The sequence below is a fragment of the Barbus barbus genome (genome assembly GCF_936440315.1).
Source record: "Barbus barbus genome assembly, chromosome: 8".
Taxonomy (NCBI): Eukaryota; Metazoa; Chordata; class Actinopteri; order Cypriniformes; family Cyprinidae; genus Barbus; species Barbus barbus.
Window position 1 is genome coordinate 30,080,862 of NC_136736.1, and position 25,580 is coordinate 30,106,441.

The window sequence follows — 25,580 nt, forward strand, 5'->3', positions numbered from 1 at the left end:
AAGCGGCCAGCGGCAACCCGGCAGGCTGATCATAGCCATGTTTGATCAATTTAGCCTTCTCAAATCATCACGACTTGCCTAAAATAAAATCTATAGATATACTAAAACAGTTCAAGCATATAACAATGTTTAAACGTTAAACCTAGATAAATGTGCGCTGCATCCTAGTTTGTGCTGAGTGGAGGACATGGAGGCACCAGCAATCAACTGCATTTTTTCAATGGAACAACTAGTTATTTTAGTCTCTGCATTGATAAAAAAAAATATTATTAAATACTAGTAGTTGTTCAATCAACAGTAAATAACAATTTTAATTTATCTTCATGTTGTTTAACTGACTACCACATTGATTACAACATAAAAAAAGCTCTTCAAAGTGATACCACATCACATCTCTCATTTATTAATGACTTTATAAACTACAATGTCTTGATGAAACAATCCTAAATGACTGGGCCACTACATTCCTTCTCTGTAGAACAACTAAACTATAAGCGAATGATAACAGAGGTCAGTGTGGCACAAACCATATTGTACAGTGATAAAGAGTATTCTAATTTTCTCTGTTGTGGTTTGCATCTTACACAGGAAGGCATTATTTAACCATGTGGTTAAAAAAAAAATCAAAGTAGCTACAATAAAAAGATGCTTTATAGCGTAAACATTCATTACATATATACATTTGTACAATGTTAATTAAACTAAGAGACAAAAAGGGCAAATATTTTGGTGCCCAAAGCAAACTAGTAAGCTGCCAGACACTACTGATCTGCCTGGGATTTAAGCTTCCTCTCCCAAAGTTTCTGATGGTCTGAGAATCCCTGCTTCCCTTTGTTAAAGGAATTGGGTCCAGCAGATGTGGGTGTTTCTCTGAAAATCAAAACAACACTTGAAGAGGTAGTAAACAGTGCTGTATAGTACTTTAACATACAATGAAATCTAAAATTGAAAGTTTTCAAAATATATAAATCTAACCTGCCAATATTCTTCATTCTCATCTTTGCCTCAGGTGGCATTTCTTCAGGCTCACTCTGAAATGTAAAATAAAAAAGGTTAGGAAACTGATCTTTTAACAGTGTTGTAGTGTTGTTCGATACCAGTCCATACTGAAGTTTTAAAAACGTCAATTTCCCGCTAACATTTGAGCGCTGTTGAGCTGATTCTTAAAATCAACGTTTTTAAAATTTCAGTACCGACTGGTACCGAAGTCGGTACTTCTGACTATATAGAATTATATATTATTACACTATGGTAAATATCACAAGGACAGCATTAATATTAAATTAATAAAATAGAGAATGATACTTACATCATCATCCTCATTAAAAACAGATGCAGCTTTTTTGGCAGGTAAGGCAGGTGTGGGTTCCTTAGGTTTCTAAAGAGGAGAAGCAATTAAATCCAATTTTTAAATGCTTATATATGTACATATATACATATATATATATATATATATATATATATATATATATATATATATATATATGCAAAATAACATTGTATCTAGCTATCTATTGATCTATACACACACACAGGCTATATAATAAAATAGACATACACTTGCTCCCAGCTTGATAGAGATTGTCGCAGGCTTCTTCGCAGTCATGCTAAACCCTAGTTTAGATATTTTAGATGGTGCTGGCTTGCTTTTAGACTCATCTTCGAGGCCGATCTCATCAGCAGACCGCTTTCGCAGACTGTCCCGTGATGCCGTGCTGGAAGAGACAGTCTTAGTTTTCACACTGCTTCCCTTCTCTTCCGGTCCTGCTGGAGGCGAAACAACTTACCAAGGTGAGCGACTGTTGGCTTGGAGACCAAAGGTGAGCTACAGTTACCTGAAAGACGAGGGATGCCAGGAGGACCTGCTCAGAGAGACGCTGTTGAGCTTAAAATCTAATTGATTAGTTTTATTCATTTGATTAGCACTAACTGTCTTTAAATAGCTTCAACTGACACATCAATAATGCCACTTAAAATACATCTGGCTGCTTTCAGCAACACATTGAAGCTGAGATGTGCCATTGTTTATAATTACAAACATTCATATGGCAGTACCATGATATCAGATGGTAATACCATAGTACTTTACCATGATACTGAATTATCACCATAACACCCGTTTAATTTACATGGTACACCATGGTGGATTCACTATACCAGTATTATTGTAAGGGAGTGTGTAGGTATTTCCAAGAAAACCACAATGATAGCATAAAACGGTAATTTTATAAATACCATGGTACTTAATTCATGTGCCATAGTATTTGCATGGTACACCAATGTACTTCCAAAAACTACTATGTATATTAGTAGTGCTACTATGGTATGTTTATAGATAAAACTTATAATATGCAACAATCTTATACATTTAGTCTTATTTTAAATTCAACATTAGTGTTAAATATTACGCATCTACATAGAGAACACAGAATTGAGGAAAAACAGCTCGCTAACGGCTAACGTAGCTAGCTTGCTAAACTTAGTTAGCTAGAAAGTCCAAAGCTATGGTTATAACTTTACTTTAAACCTACATTCACAAATACACGCATTACAGTTATTCTCGAAGACTTTCAATTGTAAATTAACTGTAAAACAAATACAGTTTTGACAGTTTCACCTCCTTCTTGAGAAGGGCCTTCGCTGCAGCACTTCGCACTCGCCATCGGATGAATCTGTTTCAGCGCGTACGGCTACGGCTACCGGAGAGGACAAAATACCTCTGCAGCAGCGCGAAAAACAAACAAACAAACCCGAACACCATTCGACGGGAGGAGAAACAACGCTGTCTAGCGTACAGACAGAGTAAACGACCCTATATAATTATACAATGGGTAGATGGCACATTTTTTTATTTTTTCACACAAAACAAAAGTTTTAGGTAATAATGAAAAAAATCCTTTTTTTTTTACTTTTAATGTGGTTAATAAAATGTTGACACATTAAAGACAGATTTAGCACTGTAAACAACGTAAGAAATATGTCAATGTTTTTTAAATAATTTTTACTGTTTTATAATAATTACGTTTTCTTTATTTCTGTATTTATTAATAAATAAATGATATTAATTAATTAATGTATTATTTTTTATTTATTTGTAAATTATTATTTTAAGTTATTTAAATTGATTCTAAATGGACCGTACTAGTGTAGGAAGTATTTCACATTGTTTAGGTGAAAAGTGTTTGCACACAGTTTGAACAGAATTAAATTTACATTTAAATAATCAACACTTAATGGTAACACTTTACAATGAGATCCCATTATAGCATTAGTTAATGCACTAACCTAAATCAACTAACACTGAGCAATATTTGTTTTCTTGTTTTTAATTATTCATCTTTCTTAACATTAGTTAACACAAATACATTGTTTTGCTAGTTCATGTATTAAATATTAAGTTTTGGCTTTAATAATGTATTAGTAAATGCTGAAATGAACAAAAACTAAAAAAAAAAAAAAACAGGCTTTAGAATCTTTTTTTTTTTTAATTATTGGTTCATGTTAACTAATGTAGTTAATAGCCAATGGAAGCTTATTGTAAATTGTTACCATTATAGATGATAAAAGTCACTCAAAAGTTATGTTTAGTCTTTTAGGTGGGATATTCAGCTGTATTCATTTATACAAATATTGATGTGTTGCTGTACATTTCCTTACACAACTTACCAGCATATGCAGTTTCAGACAGACTGTATCCAGCATGAATGTTACCTCTAACATAACCTAAGCAAGTTCTTTTTAAAGATACACATGCATCCGAATTTTTGGACCTGCAAATTTATTATTGACCTGCAAATGATGTAAGCCGATTTTAAACTTGCATCACCCATATAGTTGTCTCTTATCTAGTATTTTAACAGATACATTTGTGTTTCATGTTACGACCAAATTCGTTAGCATACAAAAGAACAACTCTGTGTACTTTTGGAAAAAAGTTTATTGTGAAATGACTGTGTGAAAATTGGGATGGGGGAAAATTGGCAGCCTGGCCACAGCAATGTCATGTGCCTTTAACACACAGCTAGCGGTGCTGTTGTAACCCTGGATGGGTGGAGAAAGAAGAAACCAACCCTCACTTCATGAGTGGCCTTTTCCGTCTTCCCCGGTCTCCATCCCACTGTGGACGGCCGCCCCGGGCGGAACAAGAAGGCAAGGAGGGTCAACTGCATGAAAGGACGATGTAACTTCCAAAAAAGTGGGCGAGAGGAGAGATAACATATAAAGGGGAAATAACTGAATGGTTTAGAAGTGACATCCCATAGTCCTTTTTATTGATTGGTCTTCAAAACAGAATGGATGTCCTGACACATGGGGTCTGCAGATATATTTCAGCCTTCTTCACCACTCTCAGCGGACGGCCTCTTACACGGACATGACGTGCTTGACGAAAGCTGTAAGAGGAGAAGCAGACATGCATAAGGAATGATCATCCCTACTGGCTCGCCATACAAGGCCTGAGGTGGCTGCTAAAAATAATGCTCGTAATGATTCAGTGGCAGGTGAGCTTATTATATCATTTTAATTAGTGCCGAAAAGGCTCAGTACTAGTCACTGTTATGCAATGCGTCCTAAAAGAAGCTAGAAGGGTTCAATCGGAAAGGCTTATCCAAAAACGTACCCTCATAGTGGATACTGCCGTTCTCATCCTCCTGTCCCTGCATGAGAGAGTCAATCTCAGGCTCGTTCATCTTCTCACCTGTTGGTGCCACAAAAGGTATTGGTTAGGAATAATTTATTTTTGATACTTTTTGCTTAATAAAAAGTACCACAGTATTACTGCTTTTTTGGAATGTACCATGGTAAGAGTACCTATCTATATAAAATAAGGCAACAATTGTTTAGAAATATGGTAATAATTCAGTACTCTTAATAAAATTCATATATTCATCATTCATAACCATAATCAATCAATCAATCAATCATTTATTTATTTATTTGAATGAATGAATGAATAAGTAAATAAATAAATACAAAACATGTACGTACATTAATGTATTTAAAAAAAGTATTAATACATATATATATATATATATATATATATATGTATATATATATATATATATATATATATATAAAAAAATGCATCATGGTTTCCACAAAAATATTAAGCAGCCCAACTGTTTTCAACACTGATAATAATACGAAATCAGTATATTAGAATGAAGAACTGAAGAATCATGCGATACTAAAGACAAGTAATGTCTGCTGATATTTCAGATTTGCATCACAGCAATAAATGACATTTTAAAATATATAAAAAATAGAAAAGTTATTTTGAACGATCAATCAAAATACCATGATATTACCATCTGATCACTGTGCCGAGACACAGTAATTTGTTGTGTAAGCAGAGTATATTATGTAATTTTCTTTCCCATGCATGGTGTGAACTACATAATTTCATCTTCACTCACCCAGTGTTGAGAGCACAATGCGCAGCTCAGCGCCCATCACTGTGCCGTTGCCCTCTTTGTCGAAGACGCGCAGACCCTCAACGTAGTCATCATAGGTACCCTTCTGGATGGCATCAACAGTCTTCAGCATTGGCAGGAAAGCATCAAAGTCAATTCTTTTGTTGGCCATATCTGTGTGCATATAGTTCCACACATACATCACAAATCAGTGAGGGGTTGTAAAGCATTTAGAATTAGGTCCGTTCCTTTTTAGTAAATATCTTACCGTCAGCAGATGGGTCACCCAGGATTGTCTTCACATCCTTGTTGGTGGGGTTCTGACCCAGGGCACGCATGATGTCAGCAACCTGGTTGAAGGCAACCTTGCTGTCACCAACTCTGTCGAAGAGACCAAAGGCCTCTTTGAAGTCTGTAACAGAAGGACAAAGGAAGGTTATCTGGAAGTAGATAGACATTTTAAGGGTGGATCATAAAGTCATAATTTGACAAAATAGGACAAACTAGGAATGCATAAAACAGATGAATCTCACAACATAGCACCAGACAAAAATTAAGTATAAATAAAAATAAATATAATTTTTTATTTTATTTTACAACAGTTTAGGGACATCATAGCTTTAAAGTCAAGGAAACTTAGTATCTTAGCAGTGCCTCCTCTCCCACATCCCTCCTTTGCCAACTGCACATGCAGCAGAGGAGGAAGGAAGCCAATTTAAAAAGATCTTAGCAACTGCATTTCCATGGGCCGTGAGGGAGACCAAGTTGAAAGTGATCTGCTGACAGAAAAATAGCATCCTACGACTTCTGTACTCCAGCAGCTGTGCATGAAGTCACTTAATGCGTGACATGACAGGCGATACCCTCAGAGAAAGTAGCCTTTGCCATACATGGTTGCGGTGCTTTACCACTGACCCAAGTCAAATACAAGAATGCTGACAGCAACGTAACCTACACCCACAACCAACCGCATACTTTCTGAACCTAAATGAGCAACTCCGTGCTGTCAACTACCCGGGAGGTTTGGTAATCATGAATTCTTTCTGTAGAGAAATAAATGTAGGCTTTGGATAATAAATATTTTGACTACAACATCACAACATGGTACGGCAAATAATCACTCGACAGACGCACTAAATTAAACTATAATTAATCAATTTACATTGATTTACCTTACATAGTGAAAAAAAAAAAACTAAACGTGTAAGGTTCCTGAGCAGTCTACACTTCAAAATGCAACATATATGAATTTTAATAAATTATGAGATGTATTTTTAATTTTCAAGAAATTGTAATACATTTAATAAAAGTAATAATAATAATCCAAAAAAGTATTTTTCTCATTTGCAATATTTTGGTATTTATTAGAGATATTCTCCAATACAAATCATTTTTAAATCTATTATTCATTCATTCATTTATAAAAATGTCTTTATATATATAAAGTTATTATTTAGGACATTTAGGATCAATTTCAACTTAATTTTTTTTTTGTTATAATTTATTTTACTTTTTTTTTTAAGTCTGGTGCTATGTTGTGATTTTTTTTTTTTTTTTTTTTTTTTTACATCAATTTAACATAAGGTCAAATGACCTGTACAGCCAATTTGATTATACGTAAAAAATTAAGGAAGCAACTGAACTTAAGCTAAAGTACGTGTATTTTTTTTTTTTTTTTTGTTATACAGAGGAAGAATTGCCCTTCCTTAATTCATGGCATTATACATTTCCCATTACATTGGTAACAATGAGTACTATAGTCATAAAACCATTTCCCAATCATCATAAACTCTTATGTGTGAAGACTCACCCTCAATCTGGTCAGCAGAGAATTCTCCAGCCTGCCAGAAAGACAACAATGGATCAATCCCATCTCACAATACACACTACTCTGAAATAGGAATTATTTTAAAAGACATTTAGTAACATAAGCCCTTTTTGGACATGAGCAAACTAACGGTTTCTAAAGTGCACATATATCCAGCAAGGGAACAAACCAGCTGCATGATTTTCTCTTTAACAGTGACAAACAGACTGGGGTTCTTTATATGACACCATTGTCTTGCCCCGCCAAAGTGAATTTGAAAATTGAAGAAAGGTGTCCTACTTCATTTGAGTGGGCTTATTGCCGGTTTTTGAGCCAGATGAACACGAAAAAGGTACCATAAAATAGCAAGAGTAATCCAAGTACACACCATGATGGAGTTTTGGGGTGCAGGAGCAGAGGGGCAGAAGTCAAGAAGCCGGAGTCCCAGGAGAGTGGTCCTGAGCCATGGAGAAGCTCCTTCTTATTTATGCTATGCTAATGATGTCACGGGGCGGATCTTGCGAAGCCGTGGAACTTCTTTAACTTTCTTAGGTCAAGTTGAGAGGAAGGCTGCTGCTTTCTCCAATGTACATGTGCAGCTGTATTTTTAGACTACGCTCCAAGCTGCCTGTAAGTCCCCTTGGCTTTAGTCAGCACTTTAATTTGATGTATTGTGTCTTTATTGACATGATTTCTTCACTTTTTGATCCTTAGTCAGGGAGGATTGAATGTAAAGCCTGATTGTCACCTGCTATGTGCATGCATTGAAGCCGACACAACATCTCAGGAAGGCTTTTGATTACAGTGTTGATATTTTTAACTTGCATATGGAGGTCTCAGCCACTTATGGTTATATGGGAAGCTGGGAAAAACAAAGCCTATTTTCACAGTATGATCACTGAGGCCTATAATCAATTTTCTAATTGAAAGAAAACAAGTTGACAAAAAGATTGAATCCAAGATTTGGTGGTAATATTAATGAGAGATTTTTTCTAGGTTTCTAAATCTAAAATGTAGGGTAAAAATCCCCAAAAAGTACAAAAATTCTCTTTTTTTTTTGGAAAGTTGTTAAGTTGTGTGAACAAATCAGTAACTTTTAGGCCAGTGCAATAACATTAACTAGCATTTTCAGGAAAAATAATATCCTCCGAGTAAAAGCGACCAGAACACAACATGAGGGTTAAATGTCACTACAAATACGAGGTGTATGTTCACTACGAAAATATCCTGGTGAAACAGCTAGAACAAACAGCCGTGCAGTTAGCAGATCAGTCTTTTACAGTGTTGCTCTGTGTTTTTCATGAGTTATGTTGTCAACAATTTTCAGCCGTGATTGTAGCACCACAGTGCACACATTACAGTATTTCTGGTGAAAAGCTCATTAACATTTTTTCCATCTCATTCTACTTTCACATGTGATATGCTGTGATGTTTTTGGGCTGTACATGGACTACATTAAGTTGACTAAATGAACTGAGCTGCGTTTCCCAAAAGCATCGTAAGCCTATAGTAGACCTGTTCCCACCAATGGATCTACGATCAGCTTAAGATGCTTTTGGGAAACAGCCCAGCTAAATAAATCACACACGGCTGCGTTGGTTTTTCCCAAAAATACAGTAGCGCGCTTGCCTCAAAGCACTAATTTTAACTTTGAAAAATTACACAAAAAATTTTTAATTTTTTTTTCTTTTAAACGTTAAGAATATAAAGTTTAGCTAAGCGTTTTTTTTTTTAAATATTAGGAAAAAAATAAAAACGACATTCCCTGTCATTTTATCAATAAATGAAAAATAATGTTAATGGTTTTGCAATGTAAGAGCTGTAAAGACAGCAATTAAAATAAAAGTTGGAATATTTAATTCACAAAACATGCATACTTTTCCAAAGTTTGGGAAATAAGTCTTGTATGCTTGCATTTATTTGATCAAAATACAATAAGCAATATTGTGAAATATTATCAGAATTTAAAACAACTGTTTTGTATTTTAATATTTTATCAATGTAATTTATTCCTGTGACGGTAAAGCTGAATTGTCAGCATCATTACTCCAGTCTTCAGTGTCATATGATTCTTCAGAAATCATTATAATATTATGATTTGCTGCTCAAGAAACATTTCTTATAATTATCAATGTTTGCTTAATATTTTTGTGGAAACCATATTTTTTTTCTTCAGGATTCTTTGAAAAATAAAACATTTCAAAGAACAGCATTAATTTGAAATATAACTTTTTTTGTTTTTTGTCTTTACTGTCACTTTTGATCAATTTAATGTGTTGTTTCTGAATAAAAGTCTTAATAAAAATAAATCTTAGTGACCTCAACATTTTTAACAACAATCACTATATATCCATATACCATATCATAATGCAGTATTTTATTTTGTATTTTCATGCTGTCCTTCAGTTAATTAGATGCGTTACTACAAGCTAGCAGTCAATGCAGAGACATTCCAGTCCTGCCCAGAGACATGGACTCTTCCCTCCAAATGTTGAAGAAGTCATGGAGCTGAAGACCTCGCCCCTGGGCAGATGAGCTCTATATTTAGTCATTCTTTTAGGAGGTGTAGAGTTTCTCTGAGAGGGTCGGTAGTACCTCAAGGGCGGTTGACACATCTCAGCCCTTTACACCCCCACGTCCAACAGAGTGAGCAAACTCCAGATCGTAAAGCGGCTTCTCAGGTTACACAGCTCAGTTCCTCAGATGTCTGAGACTGCTGGTGCAATTACACCCCACACACAGCGAGACTGACCTCGGATCAGCTGGAAGCAACACGGAGACAACCAGCGTTTAAAAAATAAGCCGTCATATGGGCCAAGCATGGTCCATCAGCCCTTTAGAAAGTATGAGCCTTATTTGGATTCAAGTGAGAGTAAATGACTTCTTAACTCGCTCATCTTTGTATGTACTCCTTAACTCGCTCAGCACTAGTGAACATGCTTCCAATTCACATTTTTAAATCAAAAGCTAATTTTCATTACAATAATAATTAATTAATTGCTTACAATTTGCAAACCCACAAAAACATCCCCATGTATATACAATACACAAAGACCTCTGGATTGAGAGCCGAATTGTGCTATAGTCTACATTTTGGTCTGTGATGATCTTCATTCAGCAGTAAAGTCAGGCTTAGCTACAGAAAGTACAGCTAAATGAAAAGATCACCAAAGATATGTACTAAATCATATTAAACAGCTCCATCTAGTGGAAGAAAGTTGTGGTAATCCCCCTCCAAAAGACTTGATATTGTTAATGTGATATGAGAATGTAAACAGACCACCTTTCAGATATAAAATCCTGTTTTCCTTACTTTTTATTGCTGAGCACATGAAAATGTACAAATTATGATGAAAAAGGCAAATCAAAACGCTAAAACATACATTATTTTTTTTTAGGTGGAACACCTAAAACAAAATCATGTTTGCAGCACATCCTCTGATATAGCTACTAGTATTATCAAGAGATAAAAAAGGGAAAAATACATTACTAATACAGAAAGCAAAGCATTAACATCACAGAAATCATATCAACACTGCATTTGAAATGTTACCTTAAAGCTGTCATTTGTTCAAAAAGATGTTAAAAATCAGTTCACGTCCAGAATAAAAATGTCACTGATAATTTACTCACACCCATGTAAATCCAAGTTGTTCGTGTCTTTCTTTTTTCAGTTGAAAAGAAAAACATTCCAGGATTTTTGTCCATATAATGGACTTCTATTGTGCTCAATGGACTGAAGGTCCAAATTACAGTTTCAAGGCAGCTTCAAAGGGCTCTAGGACTAAGGACATACATACCTTTTAACCACAATTACTCACCTTGTAATAGCTTGACCTAATGTACTTACGTAATCACACATGTGTGACGCAAGCAAAAGTACCGGCCCAGTGTTTACAAAGCAAACGAGCAAAAAGTCAAATGCCCTTTACAAAGTAGGTAAACCAACAATGTCAGATGATTTTGAAGTTGGAGAAAATTAAATGGAGTTTTTCATCCTACCCTGCCTTTAACCGAAATACACAGATGAAGAGCTAATCACGCGTGACCTTTCCAACGTGATTACAAAATGCGCAAAGACACATGTGCAAGCAGAGCTAGAGCAAGACGAGTAATTGTGATTGAAATTTTTTTTTTTTTTTTGTCTGATCGTTTCGCTTGATTAGACAATTCCTCGGTTGGGATCATTTAGAGCCCTTTGAAGCTGCAATTTTAACCTTCAATCCATTGAGCACCATAGAAATCCATTATATGGAGAAAAATCCTGGAATGTTTTCCTCAACAACAACAAAAAAGGTCACTTATTTTCGACTGAAGAAAGACATCTTGGATGACATGAGGGTGAGTAAATTGAGGAATTGTTTTATTCTGAAAGTGAACTAATCCTTTAAACTTTACCTTGCTATCATATCAGAATATATCCTTACAAACACATCAAAACAGTTCATTTTCAATGAGTCATTAAAATAATACTAACAAACACGTGACACCAAACAAAAGCATATTGAACTATTTAAAACAGCTTCCCCTTATAGCTCCAAAGCAACACTCATCTATACAGCCTAGATTCCCATCCACTGTCCATTAATGTGAAAATAACCTTCCCGCATACTTTTCTCCACATGTACAGAACCTCTCATAAGACTTAGCGTGAATTGTGACAGATTCGGGGCATGCAGACTATTCCACCATCAGAGGACGCATTCTTCCAGCTCGAGGAAGCTCAAGCAAAAGAAGCTCAGTCATCTGGAACAGTCTGGAATGAGAAACTTTGATGTTAACAAGAGTTTTAATTAATAATAATAATGCCTATACAGTTAAACATTCAAAAGCAGATGTTTTACCTTTACACCTCAAAAGCAGGGAACTTGGCTCTAGTTGGTTGCAGCAAGTCAGCCAGGAAATAAATTGTGCCTGCCATCCCTTCATGAGAAAATATGACAAACAGGGAAGCATTTAATTATTATTCAAGAGTCAAACCAATCTACCTAGATAATGAGAAAGGTTTCTCGAGCAGCAAATCAGCATTTCAGAATGAGTTATTGAAAATTGTATAAATATTTCAAAATATTACTGGTTTTACTGCATTTTTGATCAAACAAATGCAGCCTATGTAAGCATAAGAGACTTCTTACATGAACATAAAAAAAATCTTACCGACCCCAAACTTTTCAATGGTAGTGTAGATATGCATGTGTAATGTTTACTCTACCTTCAAACAGTGAGAACGGTGTATCTGGAGTCCGGCAGCCATGTTTTCCATAATTCATGCACCAGTCTGCAAACTGCAGAAGAGAAGAAATCAAATCCCATCATACCTCTGTACACACAACAGGCAATGACAGGTCCCTCCTGACAGCACAATGATTTATAACAGCCTTCATGTGTCGCACAGAATATGCATAAATTAACCCAGAGACAAAGTCATTTCGCTGAAGTGGTTAGAAATTCTTCACATGTGGATAAACACCTTGCTTCATGCAGGGATTTACTCTTTTAATCATTGCAGTCTCCTGAATTAAAAACAACGCAGTATTTCATGACTATTTATTGCTACGGTTCCTTTAAAAATAAATAAATGTCCTAAACGTCTATTAAAAAATGTTTTTTTTTCATGATGACCCATCTACATAACATCGACACCGATCAGGCATAACATTATGACCACTGACAGGTGAAGTGAATAACACTGATTATCGCAATCACGGCACCTGTTAGTGGGTGGGACATATTAGGCAGCAAGTGAACATTTTGTCCTCAAAGTAGATGTATTAGAAGCAGGAAAAATGGACAAGTGTAAGGATTTGAGCGAGTTTGAAAAGGGCCAAATTGTGATGGCTAGACGACTGGGTCAGAGCATCTCCAAAACTGCAGCTCTTGTGGGGTGTTCCCAATCTCCAGTCGTCAGAAGAAAGAAGGCGAAGCTGTCATTGGAAGAAGGTGGCCTGGTCTGATGAATCAGGTTCTCTTTTATATTATGAGGATGGCTGTGTGCGTGTACGTCACTTACCTGGGGAACAAATGGCACCAAAATGCATTATGGGAAGAAGGCAAGCCAGCGGAGGCAGTGTGATGCTTTGGGCAATGTTCTGCTGGGAAACCGCTATATTAAGCCACTCCTAAAGCGCCACCTCGTAGCAGAGAATGAGTTTGCATTTCCAATAAGCCTTTCTTGTATGGTCAGATCAATGCAAATATTGACCATTGTTTTTAAGCAGCAAACACAGTTGTAAATGAGAAAGTTAATGTGCCTTCTAAAAATCTAAACAATTTGACAGTAATATTTATTAGTTTTAATTTAATATAATTTATATGCTTGATTTATCCCTTTTCATAAAAATGGTCTAAGGCTGAAATGCTGTTGTATAAGACAAACCTGTATCTGAACTGTCAATCATGCAATTTTATGGCTTAATATTGTATGTTGAAAATAGCTGAGCCTGATGAAGACCTGAGGGTTGAAACGTTGCTGTTAATAAATTCATTTGGAGCAGTTATTTTCAGTGTGCGGACTTCTTTCCTTTTTCTTTGTTCAAGTTCCTCAGTTGTCCTGCACCTGAGCCCGATCTGGGAGGTTGGGATGTGCACGCCTGTTTGACTTTAATACTGTATGTTACCATAGACATTGTCCAACCCCGCTCATACTGTGTTAATTTTACTTGTGCAGCTCTTAAAATGGGTATTGTAAATAGTGAAATCAAATTCCTTCATATTTGTGTATTGAAAATATTTTTGATTGACGATTAGACTCCTCTCTCACTTACTATATTTAAAAAAAATAATTTTTTAATTAAAAATAAAAAAAATTACATTTTTTTTATTTTTATTTGGGCTAGTTAAATTAACTTCCGGGCTACCAAAATCTGAAGAGTACCTGCCTGAAAGGCTACCTGGGATTTTGAAGTTTTGCGAGCCCTGTACTTACAGGACTTAAAAGGATCTGCTGCCAGATACCACAGCACACCTTCAGGGGTCTAGTGGATTTCATGCCTCGACAGGTCAGGGCTGTTTTGGCAGCAAAAGGGCGACCAACACAATATTAGGAAGGTGATCATAATGTTATGCCTGATCGGTGTATACTGTAAGGTTGAGAGGGGTCAGACTCACCATGCAGGCTCTGAAGAGGTGTTTGGGATCCCGGGTGATCTTGTAAAGGGCCAGGAAGCCATAAGCGTTTCCAGCAGCTCCATGACAGAGGCCGTAGCCCTTCTTCAACAGACCCCGCTGCCAGATCACCTCCCCACAATGCAGCGCATCCTCCAGATACTGCTTCACACCAAACACCTGGAGAGGAAATGTTGTTTTTTTTAGGCTTCTGCATGTCTGCTCGTGTGTAATGTTTACTCGCACTTGATGGCACTGTAATACCAAGAGCTAAAAACTACAGTTTCTGCTGGTCCAGAAAATCAATAAAAATAAATAACTTACAGTGGTGACATTTGAACACGAGTATTTTCACCAACTAAAAAAATGGCTTTAAGTCAGTTATTTATATCAGTTTATGTTTCCAAACATTTCTTTTGCCATTAATTGTAATAATTCAGTGAGAGTCTGACAACAGCCAGTGCTCCACACAGAGACCTGATCATCATCCAGTCTGTCTGGAATCACATGAAGAAACAGAACAAACTGAGACAGACTGAATCTAGAAGAACTGTGGCAACGTCTCCAAGATGCCTCAAGATGTTCATTAAACGAGCGTTTGTTTTTTAAAGTAACGACCAAGCAGCCAGCGAGTTGATCATAGCCCGTTTGATAAGTTTAGCCTTCTCAATTCATCACGACTTGCCTAAAATAAAATCTATAAATATAAAACAGGTCAAGCATATCACAATGATAGTTTAAATGTTTAACCTAGATAAATGTGCGCTGTTAGATGCATATCCAATCGTCTGTGCAGAGAGGAACTAAAGCATGCTTTACAGGACATGGAGGCACCAGTTCGATCGCTTGCATTGGAAACAACTTGAATGAACGAACTTAAAATACGCCATCAATTTTGCTCATAAAGGTACAGAGCATCCGGAAAGAATTCACAGAGCTTCACTTTTGCCACATTTTGTTATGTTACAGACTTATTTTCCTCAATTCTACAAACAATACCCCATAATGACAACGTGAATGTTTGTTTGAAATCTTTGCAAATTTATAAAAAAAAGTATTCACAGCCTTTGCTCAATGCTTTGTTGAAGCACCTTTGGTAGGAATTACAGCCTCAAGTCTTTTTGAGTATGATGCTACAAGCTTGGCACATCTATTTTTGGGCAGTTTCTCCCATTCTTCTTTGCCGGACCTCTCAAGCTCCATCAGGTTGGATGGGGAGCATCGGTACACAGACATTTTCAGATCTCTCCAGAGATGTTCAATCGGGTTCAAGTCTGGGCCACTCAAAAACATTCAGAGTTGTCCCGTAGCCACTCCTTTGTTATCTTCGCTGTGTGCTTAGGGTCGTTGTCCTGTTGGAAGCTGAACCTTCTGCCCAGTCTGAGGTTCTGAATGCTCTGGACTGGATTTTCATTAAGGCTCTCAGTATTTTGGTGCACTGATCTTTTCTTCTACTCTGACAAGTCCCTCAGTCCCTGCCGCTGAAAAACAGGGCCACAGCATGAGGGTGCTACCAGCACACTTTACTTTTGGGATGGTACTCTGCAGGTGATGGGCAGTGGCTGGTTTCCTTCAAACATGATGCTTCAAATATAGGTTCATCAAACTTTTCCGTGTTATACAGTAAATTACATTCTTATGACTGGATTCCATGCTTCCGTCTGCATTTTCCACATTGTGGAAACCTTAGGGCACAATTAATGTAGCAAACGAGTATGCCAAGCTTATTGTGAGAGTAAAATATGGGGACATTGTTTACTTAATTTATAGCATTGCGTCTCACCAACTAGGTGACAAATCAACAGACTCAAGCCACCACCGCACTAGCTAACAGATACTAACTTTTCAATCTGCTACATTACTGACTGTACTGACAAAGCATGCCGACTTAGGAAATGTGATGTGACCGATGTGATAAGCATGAGTTCTAGGACGCTTCAGAAACGATAAACAAGCATTACTCGGTGGTCGCGATCAGCTCCGGTGGCCGTGGAGCCGTAATGCGCCACAGACGTGTGCAGTGATGCGCAGATCAGCTCTAACGCCACTGAATCTGCTGTTAAAAATGAACCATCCACTCATCATATCATCATGCAAAGCTAAGAATTAGAATCATTGTAATGTGACAATCAAATATAGGTGCGGGTGGGTGGCGGGCGGATAATTTATCTGAAGTAGCAAACTCGGGTTTGAGCTCATCTACGCATCTCTCTACACTACAGTGACCTGGATCGCCAGTAACAAACAATGGAGCGCACTCTGCTGGACAAACTAAGTAATTACACCACTTAGAAGCATTCCATCTGCGTTATATGTTCTGTAAAAAAAATGTATTGGCTGCATATTCACCAATACCGATATATCTGTGACAGGCACATATTGGCCGATAAAAATCTGCAAAACGATGTATCGGCCGGGCTCTACTAATGACCTAAAACTTTTACATAAAAAAGGTCCAAATTTCAGTTTCAATGCAGCTTTAAAGGGCTCTACACAATCCCAGCAGAGGAATAAGGGTCTTATCTAACGAATCAGTCATTTTCTATAAAAAAAAAAAAAAAAAAAAAAAAAAAAAAAAAAAAAGTGTAGGGAAGGGAGAAAAGCATCTTATTTTCTTCTCCAACTTCAAAATGTCCGACATCGCCATTTTACTTTTTCTGTACAGGGGCATTTGACTTTCGTTCGCTTTGTAAACACTGGGTCGGTACTTACGCCTGCATCACGCGTGCGAGATTACGCAATACGTGAGGTCGAGCTATTACAAGAGCATTTGTGGTTAAAAGTTTATTTTTTAAAGAAAATGAAAGATCGTTTCACTAGACTGTGTAGAGCCCTTTGAAGCTGCGTTCAAATTGCAATTTAGACCTTCAACCCATTGGCCACCATTGAAGTCCACTATATGGAGAAAAATCCTGGAATGTTTTTCTCAAAAACTTTACTTTCTTTGCAACTGAAGACAGACATGAACTTTTCTATTCTGGAAGTGAACTTATCCTTAAAAAAAAAAATCCTTATATATATATATATATATATATATATATATATATACACACACATTAAAACATCGCAAATAAGAAATGTTTTGATTCAGAGAAGGGTTACTATAGTTCATTAAACCTGCGATAAAATTAAATATTTAAATAAACAAAACTAATGCATTTCATTTTAGCAAGTGTCTCAATTCTTAAATAACATTGAATCAGAACCATATATATATATATATATATATATATATATATATATATATATATATATATATATATATATATATATATATATATATATATAAGACCAGTACTTTAAGTGGTAATTCACATAAAAATCCAGAGGACAAAGATGTATTATGAGCTGACATGGAGATTTGTACCTTAAAAGCCTGTATCAACATGTAGATAATTCCAGGAGTGCCGTGACACCAGTGCACCAAAAGATCCCGAGAATCTCCGACACAAGGTGGGTAATTGCCTGATGGAAACTTCAGCTGACACACGTAGTTCACACTGGGTTTGACTAGATGGTAAACCCTCTCCTCGCCAACCACAAAGCCAGGCTATAGGGAGACATAATTCATTTGTTTAAATTACTTCGACCAAAGTGGTGAAGTTATTTCCCTAAATTTGCTGCTTCCTCAGTCAATAAGGTATCATGAGTGATTGACTTCACCTGCATCAGGTAGTAGTAGATCCCTGCCAGGCCATGAGCGGCACCCACATACTCCTCCTGATACCACTCATACATGAGAGGAGTTTGTTCCTGGATCTTGTTCCTCAGAGACAGGTTCTGTCCTGAAGCCAGCACTGCATCACAGATCTGAAATAAATGCATGATCATGTACCGAATCAAAAGCAAAACATGTACTTCCATAAAGTGCATTTAACTTCCATAAAGGGACATTTCTAAATATGTAATATATATAAATTACTATATATTCAAATTATTTTTAGACTAATTTATATAATCGAGGCTTGTTAACTGGTCAATATTTAAAGACCGCCAGCAGTTTATAGGTTAACTGTCAATTGCCCGTTTCAAAATATATAATCTTGTTCAAAAGGTTGGCGATTGTAAACTTTTTAATGTTTTTAAAATAGAGTAAAAACAGTAATATAAAATTTTATTACAACTCAAAATAACCGTTTTCTAATTGTAATGCGTTTTAAAATTTAATTTTAATGCAAAGCTGAATTTTCTTTAAATGTCACACGGACCTTAATCATTCTAATATGCTGATTTGGTGCTCAAGAAACATTTCTTATTATCAATGTTGAAAACAACTGCACTAATGAATATTTTTGTGGAATCCGTGATGCATGAATATAAAAGTTCAAAAGATTTATTTGAAATAGAAAACTGGTTTCATTATGCTTTTACTACCACTTTTGTTCAGTTTAATAAATTGATCAATTTCGTTCCATGCTGAATAGAAACATTTCTATCAACAAAAATATTCTATATATTCAAAATAATATTAATTTCCATCAAAACAAACTTTGGATGGTGTATACTAGTCATCTAGCCTGCTATCTACATTTCGTTAGAAAGTCACTAAAAACACAATTTTAAACACTAAAATAATTTAAGCTTGGTTTTATACATTTTGATTGGATTATGAAAGTTAGATTACAAAATTCTCTTTTGTTTTTTGTATATATACTAATATTTTGGATATTTTTCACTGTCTGCATGTTCTTGGTTACATCAGCAGATGACAGAAGCAATATTAGAGAGTGAGAAATATTACATTTTAATGAAAAACTATCACTTTTTTTTCTCTCCAAGACTAGGGGCATTTATTGATCTAATAAAAGGATAGATTTTCATCACGTTGAGTACAACATATTGCCTTTATCATATATAACTCATTCTAGTCATGTATCCTGTGTTAAAATATGAGGTCATGTGTTTTGGTCAGGTCTGAGGACAAATGAATTGCGACTGACCTGTTGAATGTATTGTATGGGGATCTTCTCCTGCTGAAATTGCTGGTTAATGAAGACGAGGGAGTAAAGGTAGCCCACTCTGCCATAGAGCAGCTCATCAGGAAGCCTGCCGTTTCCCAGCACTACTGACTGGTGAAAATGCAACAGCCTGGAAACATTTGAGCAAATAGATCACAATAAGATCCCATGGGAATGAAACCCTGTCAAGACAGAGAAAGAGAAACAGGAAACAAAGTGCTGCGCTGCCCTACGGACCAAGAAATCTTCCACATGTCACCCTCATTCTGGAGTATTAGGATTAGATTTTTAATGAACACCAGCTCTTGGGAGAATTCAGCGCAATGTTATTAAAGTAGTTCTAAACAAGTCCTAAACAAGCCAGCAATCCAAAGGAAATTAGATTCAACGAGGACAGCCGACAAAAAAAAATCATTTTAATAGTTGCTCCTTCCATAATCTCTTTTTTTTGGACAGAATTAAATATTTAAAGGGATAGTTCACCCAAAAATAAACTCCGTCATTAATTACTCGCCCTCATGTCGTTCCAAACCCGTGAGACCTCCGTTCATCTTCAGAACACAAATTAAGATATTTTTGATGAATTCTGAGAGCTCTCTGACCCTCCCGTAGACAGCATAGTATTGCCACGATCAAGGTCTAGAAACGTAGCAAGGACATCAGTAAAATAATCCATGTGACATCATGGGTTCGAAGCTACGAGAATACTTTGTGCGCAAAAACAACAACAAAAAAACCTACTTTATTCAACAACTGGATAACGTCCTTCACGTCACCTTGGCACCATTTTGGAGAATATCACACGCAAACTATGTATGTATTAATTACATAATTTTCATTTTTGGGTGAACTATCCCTTTAACTCTCCTACTTTAAGTTTAAATTTCTCATGTTTATCAAGTTTACATGGGTCAGTGATGATGACAAGGGCAAGTGTTTGTGTGTGTATGTATGTATGTATGTATATGTATATATGCATATCAGACCTGTTCACACACTCCTCAGCCTCATGAGGTTTCTGGAGTCGATGATAGACCACCGCAGCAACAGCCAGTGGCCCTGCATCCCCACACAGGAAGGTCACCCAGCCCTGGGTTAAACTCCTCAGACTGCGGCTGACATAGTCCAGAGCCTTGTGGAGCAAAGCGGTGTCTCCATAGATGCTGTGGAGATGCAGGTAGAGCAGGGCAATGCCTGCAGTTGAGGGAGGAGGGACTTAGCAATGCAGGCCAATTAGTTTTATGACATACAACCATGAACATAAGTAGTAGTATAAACAATTAAAGCTGCAAGCAGCGTTGACCGGCCCAAGCCATCACAGTGCATAAGCCACCCCGGTGGCATCAGGAAAACTGTGCCCAGCGGTCACATGCATTTACAGTTACCCTCTGGCAGTCTGAATTTAAGGGTTGCAGCAATGAAAGGGTTACACTATAAGATCAAGACGCAAACACACACACACACAGAACAATATACACTGCTTAAAAAAAAAAAAAAAAAAAAAAAAAGGAACACTTTTTAGTCTAGCATCAAGTCAATTAAACCCCTGGGATATTGATCTGGGCTGCATCCAAAACTTAGGCAGCTGACTTGTTGCCTCACTGCCCTATCAGGCAATGACTTACAGGCAGCGTTTGCGAACGAAGGCACCACACGAAACTGATTTTGGACAGTAAATTGCCATCACCTGCTTTCAAATGGAGCGGCATTTACAACACGGAGCCATAGTTCACGGACAAAATAGGAAATTTCACGTTCATAATTGAATGCGATTCATCTCTGATTACGAACGCGATATTGCCTAGCTTGTCAGTGAACTACGGCTCTGTGTAGTAAATGCCGCTCCATTTGAAAGCAGGTCATGGCAATTTACTGCCAATCATGGAACTGGCTTTACTGATGAGATGCGCATGACAATCGCATGTGATTAATTGCACAGCCCTATTACCAGCATAGTACATATTAATTTATTTGATGTACTAATTTCTCATTCTAGCTAAAGTAAAATGAATGCAAAAATATAGTAGTAGGATTAGGCTTAAAATATTTTTATCCTATGAGTCCAGTGGACAACCTTAGTATTACAGCCTGAAATGACAGCTAAACTGTCTGACAGTTTTTAATTTCCTGTTAGCCTTTAGAACATTATAAAATCATGAAACTAAGCACGTTTCCTTAGAATGACTTGTTCTTCATTAAAAGTTTTGAAGTGTTTGGATAATCCACTTTAGAGATTAACATTATCTTTTAAACGGTTACTTTAATAAATTGGTGGCAAACGGTTGGAAATCCTTGGAGGAGTATATCAAATTCCAGAGCATGCGATTTTTACACAGCCTTGAATAGCCAACTTCCTGTTTGGGGGAGCCTATGACATACATTGCGAAAGTTGTTTGGGTCAATGAGTTCTATATGTGTACCGAGTTTCATATGTATACGTGCAAGTATGTATAAGATATGCAGCAAGTTTTCTGACTGTGTTCCAGGGGGCGCTGTAGAGCCCCTGTGCCATCCCCGTGTCCCAGCCTCTGTGGCGTCCTAATGGCAGCAGATTCCAACGTGTGCTAATTTTCAAGAGTTTATGTTAAGGCCCCCAAAACCCCCCCAGATTTTTGAGAAAAAGAAAAAATAATCCTTAGGGGATCAATAGTGGCTTGCGCCTTAGTGTCATGGGCCCTAATAATAATTTATACTGTGCATCCCTTAACAGGATAGTTCACTCAAAAATGAAAATTCTGTCATGACTCATCCTCATGTCGTTCCAAACCTGTACGACTTCCTTTCATCGCCTAATGGTTAGGGAGTCTGACTTGTAACCCAAAGGTTGCGGGTTCGAGTCTCTGAACTGGCAGGGATGGTAGGTGCTGGGAGTAAATGACCAGCGCTATTGACTTGCATCGTAGCCAACGAGTCACTAGCGATCATCATCGTAAAGTCTGCATACATGTCGTACCCAAGTTTATTAGATCCATGTCGCACAGTGCGATTTGTAATGATCTTATAGGATTGTTAAAATCGTGCAGTGTAGAAGGCTTAAGACTGTACATAGCAGTCATCATTTACACCCGACATCTGAGCCGCTGAAGATGCAGGAGGATTACTTTTGTTTTTGAAAGGAATGCGCCCCCTGATCTACCTAAATGTGTTTATGTTCACGTGAATCATTCGTGATCCACCTTCACCTCCAGAACAAGTGAGTATAAGGTTTTTTTTTACGAATAATGTGCTAATAAGCAAGTTCCACTACAAATGCGGCTAAAGTTTACAGTCTCAGAGAGACTGGTGTGGTGAGCAGTAGCTCATTAGCATTTAAAGTGACAGGCACCGAAACGGGTTGCTATGAACAGAGCTGTTTTTGACACGGTAAAAAGAGTGTTGTGTTACACTACCATTGAGAAATTGTAACCAAAGTATGTTATAGACGTCATGAAGACCCTAAAGAATCATACCAACTTGTAGAAAACTGGCATCTGATGTCCCTTTTAAAACAAACCCTTCTATAGATTGATTTTAATTTCTATTAATATTTCAGTTTTAATCTGTGCTTAATTTGTAAATTGCGAGGTCCCAGAACAAAGCAGGGTAACGGATCCGGTATGTGATTAGAGGAGGGAGACGTAACGGAGCATTCACGCAATCACATTGGTGGACCAGATTAAGTGATTAACAACGCGCATCAGTTGCCATGAAATTTTAAAACCGCAATTTCCAGGCCTGGAAAAGTCATGGAATTTTGTTTCACAAATTTCTATATAATAGTTATATTTAATCAGGTCCTGAATTTCGGTGGGAGATTGTGTATATCGCATAGTTTTACTCATTCCTGCAGCTTTCAAGTTTATAATGAGGGAAATTCCTGCAAACATTTCAGATTAAATCAGTCATTTGAAAACAGCACGAGTGATTCAGTTTAGGGCTAAACGATAAATCGAAATGACATCGCAATCAGGCAGAAGCTGCGATTGTCATGCGCATCTTTCAGTGAAGCATGGTTCTGTGATCAGCAGTAAATCTTCATCCGAAGGCCAGAGGGCGCTCTCTCGCGGAAGCTCCAAATACACCCCGCAGAACAAATCCAGGAAAACCCTATAGCGGTAGCTGAATAAACAGAAGATTTAACTGCTTTCATTGATTCAACGTGACTAATAAACACACGACTATGACAATACGTTATGAATTGAGTTTGAAGTAAAAGCATGTTATTAAATGCGGTTAAATCGTCTGCGATTTTTTTACTGCTGATTACAGAACTGGCATTACTGACAAAATGTGCATGGCAAATCGCATTCAATTCATTGTGCAGCCCTAATTCAGCTGTACCACGTGTTCTCCCATTCATTCTCTCAAAGTGGCTTCATCAGCACATCTCGTCTGCACTACAAGCGCTGCTGCACGCTGTTCAAAGACTTTCACTTGCGTTTCAGGACAGTTGACAAATTTCACTTGTCTAATCGGGTCATGGCATGGTCACAAAAATGTATGATTTCCACTTATTTTTAAGCCACTCGATACTTGTGCACTCACAGTCGTCAAAATGGCCATCCTGGCGAGTATTTGCAAAAGCACAGTCGGTCTGTCTTAAATGTAAAGAGAAAACACATGTGTATCGCATTCGGTCATGTCACGTCTTTCGCACGCTCGAGTTCGTTATTTCAAATGTAGATGTGTGGCAAGCATGCTCATAATAGATTTTTCATGAAATATATGCACGGTATAGGTCAGCACAAACGTCTTTCATTGGCACGTGAGGAGGATCTGCCAAAATAAGGTGCCGGATCGGATTTCGGAGGTGCCGGATACAGTTCCGGCAAAAATTGAGCCCTGGTTTTAATGCACCCGTTTGCGCATTCTCACCTGCCCAGCCAGTGTAGCCAGTACAGTCTCTGGGGTCAGCGTTCTTCAGTCCATTCTCCATGATCGCCAGAAACTCACTGATCTTGCTGCTTATACAGCTGGCAAAATGCTGGGTCAACTGCACAGAGCAAAAAATTCATAAATAAGATATGAATACATGTATGAACTTGAAAGCACATATTAGCGTAATTCAGTGAAGGTAATGAATGCTTATTATATTCATATGCTATGGTACTCCAAATATTTCTAAGACAAACAGTATGTGTAAATTAAAGAGGTCCCATGTCATGTTTTGGAATCACTCACATTTCCCTGCATGTCAAACAGGTCTTGTGCACATCCAGGCCCAGTGTAGTCTGGATAGGGATTCTTATAAGCTCGTGGTTCAGACATTTTTTGGAGTGACCTGAAATGAAATGCATAACACAAGAAGAGATTATAAACACGGCAGAGAATAGATGCACTACATACTGGTTGGGTTTAAAACATATTTATTTTGTACATTATTTAAGCAACAATAGGCATAATTAGAATAATAATAAAAAATAAAAAAACACGTTTGGACCATCACAGGCGCGTCCTAACATTTTAATCTTCAATTCGAACATTTTATTATGAATCTAACGTTTAGGGAATCATTTGAATGAGAATTAAACATGTTGGGCATCGTAAGTACGTTGGGGTCGACGATTTGAGGCCAAGTTCCTTTGAACTTAATATTTTTGCAGGTCATAAGTGCGTTTAATAGTTCGAACTGAACATTTCTGTTGCATTATAGACGCATTGGGACGTTTTTTTTATAAAGCCCATTGTGTTTTGAAACACACTCACGATTAAGGCCTTTCGCATGACTACGCATAGGCCCAACGTACCGTTATACTCTAGCTTGGTGACTATTCTAGCTTTACTTAATTAGCCGTTTTATAAATCGGCAAACAATTTATTTGTGAATAATGTTTTGGGAAAATAAACTAAGGTCGAGGAACACAGGCCCTTTTCTGCACTGTCACGCGATAAGAGGCTAACGTTACTTGTGTCAAAAGCATAGAATACAAATATATAGCTTATAAATCAGCAGTATGTATTTCTAATCAAACGCAGTATTGCTAAATAACTTTATAAACAACGTTTATTTATAACAATGAACATAGCCTACCGCTTTTAGTGCTGCGCTGTTGAATTGTTTTAGTCTGATCGCAGGACGGTCTGTTTGTGAATGACTCACTCGCTGTGACTGCAGCCATCTAGCGTTCAGGAGGCTTACTGCTACTTATTTTTCTTCTTCTTATTCTTTAGGTTTCAACGCAGCTTGCATCCTTGGTGTTGCATTACCGCCATCTTCTGGAGCTATAGTTCCCATGTACAGCATCTGTCACAGTCCCGTTTTAGTAAAAAAAAAAAACCCATTATATATATATATATATCCCTCTATGGTACCATGTTGCC

General features: G+C 37.1%; 3 protein-coding genes across 7 annotated transcripts; all 3 read right to left on the reverse strand.

The window, feature by feature from the left end:
- Window positions 1-282: 282 nt before the first annotated feature.
- On the reverse strand, window positions 283-2,752 carry LOC306874245 (PEST proteolytic signal-containing nuclear protein-like). 3 transcript variants are annotated; one of them, XM_079424147.1, is made up of 6 exons: window positions 2,618-2,688; window positions 1,836-1,862; window positions 1,559-1,767; window positions 1,310-1,378; window positions 976-1,031; window positions 289-870 (listed from the first exon to the last, which is right to left on the reverse strand). In XM_079424147.1, exons 1-6 carry the CDS (start codon window positions 2,661-2,663, stop codon window positions 762-764), a joined length of 516 nt encoding a protein of 171 aa, XP_079280273.1. In that variant the 5' UTR covers window positions 2,664-2,688; the 3' UTR covers window positions 289-761. The 3 variants fall into 3 exon arrangements, with proteins under 3 accessions (XP_079280275.1, XP_079280273.1, XP_079280274.1); XM_079424149.1 differs by lacking the exon at window positions 1,836-1,862 and having other exon boundaries at window positions 283-870; window positions 1,559-1,764; window positions 2,618-2,752; XM_079424148.1 differs by lacking the exon at window positions 1,836-1,862 and having other exon boundaries at window positions 290-870; window positions 2,618-2,676.
- Window positions 2,753-3,926: 1,174 nt separating this feature from the next.
- Window positions 3,927-7,773, reverse strand: LOC306874430 (myosin light chain 3, skeletal muscle isoform). Its single transcript, XM_079424472.1, has 6 exons — window positions 7,607-7,773; window positions 7,222-7,252; window positions 5,680-5,823; window positions 5,415-5,585; window positions 4,619-4,696; window positions 3,927-4,391 (listed from the first exon to the last, which is right to left on the reverse strand). Exons 1-6 carry the CDS (start codon window positions 7,607-7,609, stop codon window positions 4,363-4,365), a joined length of 456 nt encoding a protein of 151 aa, XP_079280598.1. The 5' UTR covers window positions 7,610-7,773; the 3' UTR covers window positions 3,927-4,362.
- A 2,738-nt stretch (window positions 7,774-10,511) lies between these two features.
- On the reverse strand, window positions 10,512-25,380 carry LOC306873559 (glutathione S-transferase LANCL1). Of its 3 annotated transcripts, none has more exons than XR_013784502.1 (12): window positions 25,291-25,380; window positions 24,441-24,540; window positions 24,135-24,252; window positions 20,267-20,474; window positions 19,263-19,410; window positions 17,986-18,132; window positions 17,690-17,872; window positions 14,326-14,502; window positions 12,431-12,503; window positions 12,063-12,141; window positions 11,436-11,974; window positions 10,512-10,984 (listed from the first exon to the last, which is right to left on the reverse strand). XR_013784502.1 is itself a non-coding variant. In XM_079422949.1 (11 exons), exons 2-10 carry the CDS (start codon window positions 24,525-24,527, stop codon window positions 12,065-12,067), a joined length of 1,218 nt encoding a protein of 405 aa, XP_079279075.1. In that variant the 5' UTR covers window positions 24,528-24,540; window positions 25,291-25,372; the 3' UTR covers window positions 10,512-11,974; window positions 12,063-12,064. The 3 variants fall into 3 exon arrangements, 1 of the variants encoding a protein (XP_079279075.1); XR_013784503.1 differs by having other exon boundaries at window positions 11,652-11,974; window positions 25,291-25,372; XM_079422949.1 differs by having other exon boundaries at window positions 10,512-11,974; window positions 25,291-25,372.
- Window positions 25,381-25,580: the final 200 nt, after the last annotated feature.